General features: G+C 34.9%; 2 protein-coding genes across 5 annotated transcripts in view; both read right to left on the minus strand.

The window, feature by feature from the left end:
• apba2b (amyloid beta (A4) precursor protein-binding, family A, member 2b) overlaps window positions 1-8,819 on the minus strand; it is a 122,700-nt gene extending 113,881 nt beyond the window's left edge. For 3 of the 4 annotated variants that reach the window (XM_067441687.1, XM_067441677.1, XM_067441649.1), the window contains exon 1: window positions 8,674-8,819. The gene's annotated coding sequence lies outside the window, so the exon portion shown is untranslated. The remainder of the gene's footprint in view (window positions 1-8,673) is intronic. The other variant, XM_067441658.1, reaches the window with a different exon arrangement.
• Window positions 8,820-10,900: 2,081 nt separating this feature from the next.
• mcee (methylmalonyl CoA epimerase) lies at window positions 10,901-13,738 on the minus strand. Its single transcript, XM_067441720.1, has 3 exons — window positions 13,590-13,738; window positions 13,035-13,381; window positions 10,901-11,636 (listed from the first exon to the last, which is right to left on the minus strand). Exons 1-3 carry the CDS (start codon window positions 13,627-13,629, stop codon window positions 11,484-11,486), a joined length of 540 nt encoding a protein of 179 aa, XP_067297821.1. The 5' UTR covers window positions 13,630-13,738; the 3' UTR covers window positions 10,901-11,483.
• Window positions 13,739-13,796: the final 58 nt, after the last annotated feature.

Raw genomic sequence — 13,796 nt, forward strand, 5'->3', positions numbered from 1 at the left:
ATTACCCCGAGGGTCATTTCTCACCGGAGTTGTACTTTAAAGAGTAACCCTTCTTCACCCATGAATCCTTGACGTATGTGCACTGACAAACGCAGAAGAGAGAAGATAGAGCTAAACAAAACTTAGCGTCAGGGGTTACTCTTTTCATAATAACACTAAAACACAATTTCTTTCAATAAAAATAGTTTGTTTAGTCTATAAAGTTTAAAATATGGACATTGTTCTTACACAAACGTGCCACTTTGCTTCAGAAGGCTCTTCATTACTCACGTGCTATATGGGTGAACACCTAAAGCACACGCCCCGAAAGCTGAATCTCTGACAGTCCACGAATGCTAAACTAAAATGCTAAAAATAATACAAAATTATTTAAAAAAAAAATAGGAAGTATCCCAGTAAACATAGTTGCTTATGTCATAGTAGGTTCAGTTAAGTGAACATAAACTTTGAGAAAAAGTAACTTTAAAATTATTAACTTATAAAAAAAAAATATATATATATTTTTTTTTTTTATTATTATTTTTTTTTACAGTGAGGACAATACAGTGTTATATTACAACTACTGAGAGACCGTCCTGAAAAGCGCTGTTTATTTCATTTGTATCATATCTTTTGTATTTATTTGTGCTTTCACTTGTAATGTGTTTGGGCTAGTGGTTTAGATGTGCTCTTGAAATTGGAATAGAGAATAGTGTGTGTTGAGTTTGCTGCTCAACCCCCCACCAGTAATTTACATTTCAATGCATGAAGACTCTCACAGGTGATACAAAGAAGCTCACTGCTGTTACCTGTGTCCTAGACCAAATACACTGCCAAAAATAAATTGAAATTACATGATGAAATGAAATTACAATCGCTAGGACATATTTACCAATATTTAGGAGAACTGAGTGAGGAGTTTATAAATTTGCTAACCAACTTTCAGCTTCACAGCAGTTAATTTTACATTTACAAATCAACTCATTCTTCCAGAGCACTAGCAGCACAGGTTTACATCAACACTAACATCAGGAACATTATAGAATTAAAATGTCTTTACAAAACTAGAATGACACTCTCTGCTGCTTATAATTCACTGCATACTTACATTACAGTACAACATTATTCCTCAGTTTCCTCTTTTGAATGGATGGTAATGGACTAACACTGGTGTTGGTGTTCAGTTTCATCAAAGTTGCTTTGATAGTGTTTGATTTTTTTAGCAGGATAAATTGCATTACAGTATTACTGTATACATGTTGTAAATTGCTGTCTCATTCAGTTTTGTATTATGTTATTGTTTTGTCCATAAGTTTAACACTTTGGAAAACAGCATGTAAGGATGTGCGAATTGGCCTGTAGAACAAAGATTTGATTGTGTTTGTGTCAAAGTGAGAAAAGATTTCAGGTAAATTGAAAGATGTTGCCATTGAACGCATTTTTTGCTAAAGCAATGTTGATCCACAGTTAAGCTGTGATATAAAATGTTCTTTTACAAAACATTTCTCAATAATAAACACACTTTTTCAAAACTCTTCACACAGTGATCACAACTTCAGTCTGTGCAAGCTAAACTGTGGATCATTGGCACTTGATTTGAGACATGAATTAAGTGTTTTGTTGGTTTTTGTGGATTTTGAATGTGAAATAACTGCTGTGAAGCAGAAAGTTGGTTTGGAGAACTGTGTGAAGGATTTTGAAAATGACCAAAGTATTGAGAAATGTGGCCTAGCGATTGTAAAAAATGTAATTTAGTTTAATTTGGCAGGGCAAATCCCAGCATCTTCTCTAGTTTATTTGAGAAGGGTTCTGCCACATTGGTAGTTTGAGCTCTATTGGCCTGTGGTTCACAAACTGGTTTTTCAAGTCTCCCTTATTGAAATGTAAATTTGAGTGGGGGGTTGTGGGGGTTGAGGAGAGAAACACACAGGCGTCGTGATTTACTATCTAACAGGGGACCTGAGTCAGTGTGTGTGTGTAACATAATCACTATTCAATAATGACCTGCAATTATTACATTAGAGAGCTATTTCTGCTTGATTTAACCCTTTAAACTCAGGTATTGCTGTAAAAACTCTAAATCTTTACAGTGTGTTTGTGATGATAAGAAATGTCACAGCAAACACACAGGCGTCGTGATTTACTATCTAACAGGGGACCTGAGTCAGTGTGTGTGTAACATAATCACTATTCAATAATGACCTGCAATTAATACATTAGAGAGCTATTTCTGCTTGATTTAACCCTTTAAACTCAGGTATTGCTGTAAAAACTCTAAATCTTTACAGTGTGTTTATGATGATAAGAAATGTCACAGCAAACACACAGGCGTCGTGATTTACTATCTAACAGGAGACCTGAGTGAGTGTGTGTGTGTAACGTAATCACTATTCAATAATTACCTGCAATTAATACATTAGAGAGCTATTTCTGCTTGATTTAACCCTTTAAACTCAGTTATTGCTGTAAAAACTCTAAATCTTTGCAGTGTGTTTATGATGATAAGAAATGTCACAGCAAACACACAGGCGTCGTGATTTACTATCTAACAGGGGACCTGAGTCAGTGTGTGTGTGTAACGTAATCACTATTCAATAATGACCTGCATTTAATACATTAGAGAGCTATTTCTGCTTGATTTAACCCTTTAAACTCAGTTATTGCTGTAAAAACTCTAAATCTTTGCAGTATGTTTGTGATGATAAGAAATGTCACAGCAAACACACAGGCGTCGTGATTTACTATCTAACAGGAGACCTGAGTGAGTGTGTGTGTAACGTAATCACTATTCAATAATGACCGGCAATTAATACATTAGAGAGCTATTTCTGCTTGATTTAACCCTTTAAGCTCAGGTATTGCTGTAAAAACTCTAAATCTTAGCAGTGTGTTTGTGATGATAAGAAATGTCACAGCAAACACACAGGCGTCGTGGTTTACTATCTAACAGGGGACCTGAGTCAGTGTGTGTGTAACGTAATCACTATTCAATAATGACCGGCAATTAATACATTAGAGAGCTATTTCTGCTTGATTTAACCCTTTAAGCTCAGGTATTGCTAAAAAAACTCTAAATCTTTGCAGTGTGTTTGTGATGATAAGAAATGTCACAGCAAACACACAGGCGTCGTGATTTACTATCTAACAGGGGACCTGAGTCAGTGTGTGTGCGTGTAACGTAAATCACTATTCAATAATGACCTGCAATTAATACATTAGAGAGCTATTTCTGCTTGATTTAACCCTTTAAACTCAGGTATTGCTGTAAAACCTCTAAATCTTTGCAGAGTGTTTGTGATGATAAGAAATGTCACAGCAAACACACAGGCGTCGTGATTTACTATCTAACAGGGGACCTGAGTCAGTGTGTGTGTAACGTAATCACTATTCAATAATTACCTGCAATTAATACATTAGAGAGCTATTTCTGCTTGATTTAACCCTTTAAACTCAGGTATTGCTGTAAAACCTCTAAATCTTTGCAGAGTGTTTGTGATGATAAGAAATGTCACAGCAAACACAGAGGCGTCGTGATTTACTATCTAACAGGGGACCTGAGTCAGTGTGTGTGTGTAACGTAATCACTATTCAATAATGACCTGCAATTAATACATTAGAGAGCTATTTCTGCTTGATTTAACCCTTTAAACTCAGGTATTGCTGTAAAAACTCTAAATCTTTACAGTGTGTTTGTGATGATAAGAAATGTCACAGCAAACACACAGGCGTCATGATTTACTATCTAACAGGGGACCTGAGTCAGTGTGTGTGTGTAACATAATCACTATTTAATAATGACCTGCAATTAATACATTAGAGAGCTATTTCTGCTTGATTTAACCCTTTAAACTCAGGTATTGCTGTAAAAACTCTAAATCTTTACAGTGTGTTTGTGATGATAAGAAATGTCACAGCAAACACACAGGCGTCGTGATTTACTATCTAACAGGGGACCTGAGTGAGTGTGTGTGTAACGTAATCACTATTCAATAATGACCGGCAATTAATACATTAGAGAGCTATTTCTGCTTGATTTAACCCTTTAAGCTCAGGTATTGCTGTAAAAACTCTAAATCTTTACAGTGTGTTTGTGATGATAAGAAATGTCACAGCAAACACACAGGCGTCGTGATTTACTATCTAACAGGGGACCTGAGTCAGTGTGTGTGTAACGTAATCACTATTCAATAATGACCTGCATTTAATACATTAGAGAGCTATTTCTGCTTGATTTAACCCTTTAAACTCAGGTATTGCTGTAAAACCTCTAAATCTTTTCAGTGTGTTTGTGATTATAAGAAATGTCACAGCAAACACACAGGCGTCGTGATTTACTATCTAACAGGGGACCTGAGTCAGTGTGTGTGTAACGTAATCACTATTCAATAATGACCGGCAATTAATACATTAGAGAGCTATTTCTGCTTGATTTAACCCTTTAAGCTCAGGTATTGCTGTAAAAACTCTAAATCTTTACAGTGTGTTTGTGATGATAAGAAATGTCACAGCAAACACACAGGCGTCGTGATTTACTATCTAACAGGGGACCTGAGTCAGTGTGTGTGTAACGTAATCACTATTCAATAATGACCTGCATTTAATACATTAGAGAGCTATTTCTGCTTGATTTAACCCTTTAAACTCAGGTATTGCTGTAAAACCTCTAAATCTTTTCAGTGTGTTTGTGATTATAAGAAATGTCACAGCAAACACACAGGCGTCGTGATTTACTATCTAACAGGGGACCTGAGTCAGTGTGTGTGTAACGTAATCACTATTCAATAATGACCTGCATTTAATACATTAGAGAGCTATTTCTGCTTGATTTAACCCTTTAAACTCAGGTATTGCTGTAAAAACTCTAAATCTTTACAGTGTGTTTGTGATTATAAGAAATGTCACAGCAAACACACAGGCGTCGTGATTTACTATCTAACAGGGGACCTGAGTCAGTGTGTGTGTGTAACATATTCACTATTCAATAATGACCGGCAATTAATACATTAGAGAGCTATTTCTGCTTGATTTAACCCTTTAAACGCAGGTATTGCTGTAAAAACTCTAAATCTTTACAGTGTGTTTGTGATGATAAGAAATGTCACAGCAAACACACAGGCGTCGTGATTTACTATCTAACAGGGGACCTGAGTGAGTGTGTGTGTAACGTAATCACTATTCAATAATTACCTGCAATTAATACATTAGAGAGCTATTTCTGCTTGATTTAACCCTTTAAACTCAGGTATTGCTGTAAAACCTCTAAATCTTTTCAGTGTGTTTGTGATTATAAGAAATGTCACAGCAAACACACAGGCATCGTGATTTACTATCTAACAGGGGACCTGAGTCAGTGTGTGTGTGTAACGTAATCACTATTCAATAATTACCTGCATTTAATACATTAGAGAGCTATTTCTGCTTGATTTAACCCTTTAAACTCAGGTATTGCTGTAAAAACTCTAAATCTTTGCAGTGTGTTTGTGATGATAAGAAATGTCACAGCAAACACACAGGCGTCGTGATTTACTATCTAACAGGGGACCTGAGTCAGTGTGTGTGTAACGTAATCACTATTCAATAATGACCTGCAATTAATACATTAGAGAGCTATTTCTGCTTGATTTAACCCTTTAAACTCAGGTATTGCTGTAAAAACTCTAAATCTTAGCAGTGTGTTTGTGATAATAAGAAATGTCACAGCAAACACACAGGCGTCGTGATTTACTATCTAACAGGGGACCTGAGTCAGTGTGTGTGTAACATATTCACTATTCAATAATGACCTGCAATTAATACATTAGAGAGCTATTTCTGCTTGATTTAACCCTTTAAACTCAGTTATTGCTGTAAAAACTCTAAATCTTTACAGTGTGTTTGTGATGATAAGAAATGTCACAGCAAACACACAGGTGTCGTGATTTACTATCTAACAGGGGACCTGAGTCAGTGTGTGTGTGTAACGTAATCACTATTCAATAATGACCTGCAATTAATACATTAGAGAGCTATTTCTGCTTGATTTAACCCTTTAAACTCAGGTATTGCTGTAAAAACTCTAAATCTTTACAGTGTGTTTGTGATGATAAGAAATGTCACAGCAAACACAAAGGTGTCGTGATTTACTATCTAACAGGAGACCTGAGTCAGTGTGTGTGTAACGTAATCACTATTCAATAATGACCTGTAATATTCAATAATGTAAATACATTGGTGTACCTGACAATAATCTTAAATGAGAGATGTGGACTGATCATATACTGTAATTATGAAGACACAACAGAGAATGAATTTCTTAAAGAAATGACTTTTCTGTAATGTATTAGGTATTATGTCTGAGGTTTATTGTGTTTGTGTGTGTGTGTGTGTGTGTGCCTATTGTGATACCAGATGCCTGTGTAAACAAGTTAACTTATTTTAATGTGTTGACTAACATACTAAAGCACAAGAAGACTTGTTGACTAACTAAGTGTAGTGTGTTACTTGATGTTACATCTTGTAACTTTATTGCGACTGTGTAATAAATATATTTAAAAATAAATTAAAGTATTAAAGTATATTTTAGGTTACAAATAAATACTTCTCAGTACATTCAAAAGAACACAGTTATTATAAAAAGACATATTATTACTTGACACATTATATAGTCTGTACGAAGCTTAACTGGATTTATGTTATTTATTTGTAAAGACATGTAATGGTGGAGATGGCATATATATATATAAAATGAAGACAGACTTGACTGCCAGCTCACTTCACATTCACACACACACACACAGCTCCACTGCAGACTAATGGAGGTCCCCTGTTGGATAGGTAGACATCGGTCACACACACAGCTCCATTAGAGTCTATGGAGGTCCCCTGTTGGATAGGTAGACATCGTTCAGGTCCCCTCTTGGCATATTTTAAAAAAAATAAAAAAATGCTTATTTGAAGTTATATTGTGAATAAGGACCTTAAAAGAAAATTTTGTATGTGATTTTTGTTTCTTCAAAATGACTAGAAACACAGGTCCCCTCTTGGATAGTGTAGAGTGATAGTCCCCTCTTGGTAATATAGACGTGTATGTGTGTGTGTGTGTGTGTGTGTGTGTGTGTGTGTGTGTGTGTGTGTGTGTGTGTGTGTGTGTGTGTGTGTGTGTGTGTGTGTGTGTGTGTGTGTAAGAGCAGGTTGCCTGGACAAGAGAGCGGCAGGAGACTGTTGTGGAGACGGAACCACCAACTGGGATCACACTCAGGAATTATGCACCTTCATAAGCACTCGAACTCCCTCTCTCACACTCATTCTGACTCCCTCTCTTCCCTACCACTCCTAATCAGTCTCTCTGCCCCTCTATTATGGTTCATTTCAGAGTCCCAAAAGACATTTCAGACACTTTGAACTATGAGCATCATAATCGTTAATTTTCGTTGTATGTTGTTTTGCTCTCGATAATGTTTTTTTTTTTTTTTTTATCTTAGAACTTACTCATTATTTCTAATCCTGGTTTTAGGTTTGTTCAGGGGAGTAGACCAGCTATTGCTCTCTGGACAAAATCCTAATCTTTTAAAGCAGCAGCAGCAACATGATGCTTGATTTCCAGCTTGAGGCTTGAATGTAATGCTTGATTTACCATGATCATGATAAGCTTTGCAAATCAGCCAGAAATGAAGGACGGGACATCATTATGTTTATATATCACAATTAGAACCTCACCCTCATTTCATGTTTTTATGTGTCAGTTGTTAAAGGAAGATTAGGACCATGAATGCTAAATTCATTTATTAATCAGACTTCACTGCTACCGACCAAGCACGTCTGCTTCTAACTGTAAACAACAAAAAATCTGAATCTAACAATGTTATCTCTCATCTACCCATATAAGCTGACATTTCCATTAACATCAAGATTTATAAAAAGGCTGTATAAAGACAAATAAATCTTGGGTGACCCCTTCTTTTCAGCTTTTCACTAGGCTACTCTATTTATTTATTTTAATTAATTAGTAATTTGAAATGTATTATTTAAAAAAATATAGTTTTAATATGAATTATAGTAAACTGCTTAACCATTAAAGATATATTTGGTCAACTACCTATAGATAGATAGATAGATAGATAGATAGATAGATAGATAGATAGATAGATAGATAGATAGATAGATAGATAGATAGATAGATAGATAGATAGATAGATAGATAGATAGATAGATAGATAGATAGATAGATAGATAGATAGATAGATAGATAGATAGATAGATAGATAGATAGATAGATAGAGAGTAAAACAACGTGGACTAATTAGGTGCTACATATTTGTCACCAAACTTTTCGAAGGACTTTTTCGTTATAACATTTTCAGCCGTTTTAATTATGGTCCTTAATGGGAAATCAATAGTTACAGCAAAGAAGCTCTCAAATGAAAAAAATAATAATAGAGTTGGATACAAAAATAAAATAAAAAAGAAACAAACTGAGGGCCCTTCCATGTCGATATACTCTAAAGTAACAAGGATTTACATTTTTGAAAGACGGCTGAGAAAGAGGACTTTAAAAGAACGACTATTATCGTACGTGATTGTGGCTGCGGGTTTGATGTTGCACCGAAAGGATGAAATCCTGCCGTACCCTTCGTGAGCGCATCACTTCATTCCGCATCACCACGCTACAGTAAACATTCAGATGAGGCGAAAAGATAACATAGGAAACCAACCTACCTGCCTAACCTTTGGTGCTGTGATGTTCATATATATAGAAGTCCTGTGTTTTCAGAGGTAGAGAGAGTGTGAACCGCAACGACACCGCATCCCGGAGACTGAGGAGAACAGAAGCCCGAAGAGCAGACGCAGGGAACAGCAGGGGGCGCTCCACTGCAGCGCCGGGCTAAATCACCACAAACCCCACCCGAGAGAGAGAAAGAGCGATTGTGGCTTTCATTCTATGCTTTCATTGTGTGGGGGATTCTTCTTAAAACGATGCTATCATTTTAATTTTATTTTAAATCAAGTCTTTATCAGCTGAGCAAACTAACAGGCATGCCTTATTATTTATCATCCTTGCTGAGAATTGTCCTTTCTAATGTTATCATCAATTAATTAGCCTCCCTGTAAATGTTTACAATATGCACTCTTATTGACTCCATGTCATTTACACAAAGCCATTTCTTGCTGTTTGTGATAATTTCGCTTAAATTATGTATCAGATGACGAGATTCTTTATATGACAACGTTACATAAGAGAGATTTACGGTGTTTTCATGAAGCACATAATCTCACTGATGTTGTTGGATGTACATGTTAGATAATTTTATGCAAATGAGAACACATTAGCTAATGCCTTAAATGTAGCTCAATAAATAACAATAAAACATTAAAAATCGATATTAGCTCAGAAAATATTATCCCTAATTGCCAAATCTTGTAGTGTTCTGAGCCAGGCAACATTATAGAGAGCATTTCTCGAGACAATAAACAGCTTCCAATGCCCCAGATAAAACTGGACATGTGGTTGCGTTTGAATAGGTGCAATTAGGATGAGCTGCCTTTGGGACACTGAAAACAACAATTACCATGCAGCTATTCTTGCGTCATGATTAATCCAGGCAGACGTTCACATTATGATTCACAAAATGACAAGCAAATGCAAGCTTCTACATAATATTATTAGGACGTTAACATCTCTTGCTCCAAAATATACTTTCCCCTACATTCTTTGATGATTTCATGCTTATTCTCTTGATGTTTGATTAATTGTTACCAGGGTTATTCCAGAAAACAGGTTATAACATACCTGGGTTTGTTTAAGAGCAAGTAAGCAGATAATCTCAATTTTCAGTTACAAAAACGGAGGTAACTTTCAGGGTAAGTAGCCATAGCAACTCACCAGGTTATGTTCTGGAGCAGGTTATGTTCCAGGGTTGGTTATAAGAAGTATGAAAGCATGCTATTTAATTAATATAGGCTAGTGTTATATTAGTACAACTACATTTGGTAAATAGTTACAAAAATATAATATATAATAACTATTCTAAAGCACTATTACAACAAGGTAATGTTTAAATGTTATTTCAATTCAAATATATTTATTATTTATTGTACTGTCATCTCACACATGGATCTGCATTCAATTAATTAGCATCAAACACAATATAATCATTAAGTGATTAAGTATGTTATAAATCAGTAGATTTGCCCTTGTCTGAACGTAGCCTGGGACTTGTTTTTTGGGAACCAACATACCTCGCTTTCTGGAACACCCCACATAACCTTGCTTTTCTGAATTACCCCCCTGATTAAAGATGTTGCTTATAGTTGTTTTTCACTACTAGGCTACTGTCTGTGCATAAAAGCAAACATGTCACAATCTAGTAGGTTCAAAATGAAGACATCCAAAAGTTCTGTAAAAGGCTGAGTGTGAATTTCTGCTCTGTTTTGAACAGCCAAATAAACTGAAATGTCAAAAACAGCTTAAAGCAGCAAAAATAGATTTTATTCTAACCACGAGCCCAAAAACTAATTTTGCTCCACTAGTTATCTCTAATAAAAGAACATGCAGAAGGCATAATAATGAAAAAAAAAAACTTTCTATTTGGTGGCATGTTGACTACAGTGGAGAGATGGATATGAGCCAACTTGTCTCTCAAATACATGGATGTCAGCCAAAAAAAGAAAGCTTCAATCTGTCTGTTCTATTGAGAGCCAGATGAGAAGCTTATGAGGATTTCACAATTCATAAAAATGGCAAAACTTATCTGACATTTTATTATAGTATTTAAAACATGCATTGAGTTTGTTTCAGCTTCTATTGTTGTATTAGTGTGAATTTATTGTAAAAAAAAAAAAAAAAAAAAAAAATTATATATATATATATATATATATAACAAAATTGTTTATACATTTTGAATGTGTGAATTTGTAAAGGGCCAAAGGATAATTTCAAACTAACTTAAATTAATAATTTATTCAAGACATTAAAGAAAATCATTACTTAAGAAAAAAAACAAGGCGTAATCCATGAATATCAAACACACCATAAATTGTAATGATCAAATATCTTTGATCATTAGGGATACTTCACCGCTTTTTTATATTAAACTATGTTATTCCCTTAACTAAGACGAGTTGATGCATACCTCTCTCGTCTCTAATCGCTCTGATGCGCGGTGATGATCTGATAGCATTTAGCTTAGCCCACTAAGCCCAGTTCATTCACTATGGAACCAAACAGAGATCAAGTTAGATGAGACTAAACACCTCAATGTTTTCTCTATTACAGTTACACGAATAGTTGAAAGATCAAGTATGGTGACACAAAATAAAACGTGGCGCTAAATGCTATCAGATCGTCACCACGCATCAGAGCGATTAAGTGCACGCACTGAGACGAGAGAGGTATGTATCATGTATCGTTTTAGGTAAGGGAATAACATTGTTTAATATGAAAAAGTGGTCAAGTATCCCTTTAAGTGTCAAAACTGAAAAGCCTAATCAAAATCACCATTTACAAGATAAAACTATATGTGTAAAGTCTAGGCTTGCTCTATCTCCACAAGAACCCCATCACAGTCTTTAGGATGGAGGAACATCACAGGTTTGCCATGAGCTCCTATCCGTGGCTCTGGGGAGAGCAGTCGGATTTTCTTTTCCTTCAAATCAACTATTGCTGCATTGATATCATCCACCTGCAATCAAACAGGCAACATGTAAATAATGGATAAGTTCGACATTTATGATAGTTCCTGAATGTATTCTCTCCACTAATAAACTGATTACTCTTTGATAGTCTGAAGACACCAACAATAAGATTATAAAAAAAGAAGGGGAAAAAAAAGAAGATTATTATCACCTTCACCATCCCATCTAATGTAACTTTTATTTAGGAAAATAAATGCAGGAAAAAGGAACATAAAAAGTCAAATGATCATATTCTGGCATTTCATATTTATTGTAAAAAGTAATATATTGTGTATATATAATTTAGATGTATTTTAGTACATTTTTTCCATAAAAAAAATTATTACAAAAAAATATATCTGATTGAATATTGTAATTGTATATGACTTTTGTTATACATGACTCATATGTGATTTAATTGTTTTATATGCATGTAATATAACTTGTGTCAATCAATACATTTGTATATATTGTGAGAAAAGGCAAAAGACAAATTTGATTGATAAAAGTTTTTTAATAACCCAGTTGTTCTCAATTTAAAAAACATGCTAAAACACACACGCGCACACGTACATACTGTATATGTAATTGGGTCTTTTTTTGTAAATTTTAGTTGTCCATTTAAAAAATCTATTATTTAATACAATAAATTATCTATTGTGTTATACATATTTGTGAATATTGTGATTGTATGTGAATTTTGTTATACATGACTTCTATGTCAGTTGATTTTGTTTTATGTGACTGTTATTTAACTTTTGTTCCCATCTATACATTTGTAAACAGTGTATATTGTAAATATTGTGAGAGAAGCCAAAGACAAACAAAATTATTGTATGCAACCTAGTTGTTCTCAAACTCAACTTAATTAAAATGCTACAACACACGCACACACATCTGATTCACTACCATTGTGGGGCCTCTCCAGAGACGTAATGGTTTTTAATACTGTACAAACTGTATATTATATGCCCTTACACTAACCCTACCCATCACATAAAACTTTAAACACACAATTATTTGACTGTATTAGGGCATTGCATAGTCTTACACTATATCAGGTATTTTCTATCGCCTAAACGGCCAACCCCACCCCTAAACAAAACCCTCCAAGAAACGTGCAAAACACTCAATTTAAATAAAAACATGTTCGGTCGAGTTATAAGCCTTTTTAACTAACGAGGACCAGTAAAATAATAATAAAAAATAAAAATTAATAACAAATTAAATTAATTAATAACAATAAAAAATAATTAATAAATAAATAACAGCAAGCAGAATTGTATTAATTATAGCAGAAATAGGCTACCAGATGAAATATCTTAGTCAGAATTGTGGACCTTTAAATATGGTGTATGTAACCAAAAAGGATGCCAACCACTGATCTAACCTAATCTAATGTTTACCTCAATACATATATGATGCATCCCTCCAGCTTTGTTCTTCTGCAGGAATCCTGCAATGGGGCTTTTTTCTCCCAAGGGGTGTAGTAGCTCTAATTTGGTGTTTCCCAGTTCCACAAACACAGTGTACACGCCATGTTCAGGAAGAGGCACAGTGGAGCTCACCTGAGCCCCCAACACATCCCGGTACAACGCTGTGGCTTTCTCAAGGTCTGGTACTGCGATAGCCACGTGATTCAGCCTGCCTAACTTCCATAATGACGGAGGGACACCTTGACTGGCGGGGACGGTCAGAGACAATGCCCTCACTGACGGGAAACTGTGTCTTGCACACCTCGAAAAACCTGTAACTGCAAGTGAAATGAGATTGCCATATTGATGCATTAAAGAAAATTAGAAAAGTAGTTTATGATTAATTTTATTCACGACAGTTCTCGTAAAAAGTAAGACACAGGCAATTGAGACGCATTCAGTTCAAATAAAACAGCTGTAAATGCTGCAAACATTCAAACGAATTACATAAGAACGCTAAAACAAAATCAGTTTACTACTACTTACCTGCAACCTTTAGTAAAGAGGAAGCCATCTTTGCGGTCATTGGGAAAGAAAAAAAACTTTATTTAAACAGCTCGAAGTACGGATTTAGTTACGTGTTCTGGTAATAAAAGCACGAGTTGCCTATATAAATATTTTAATAATATTTCAAATTTAAAATCATGATTACGCTATACTACAAACAATAAATTCTCCAAAATTAAGAAACAT

The sequence above is a fragment of the Pseudorasbora parva genome, chromosome 1, assembly GCF_024679245.1.
Source record: "Pseudorasbora parva isolate DD20220531a chromosome 1, ASM2467924v1, whole genome shotgun sequence".
In the NCBI taxonomy this organism is placed as follows: Eukaryota; Metazoa; Chordata; class Actinopteri; order Cypriniformes; family Gobionidae; genus Pseudorasbora; species Pseudorasbora parva.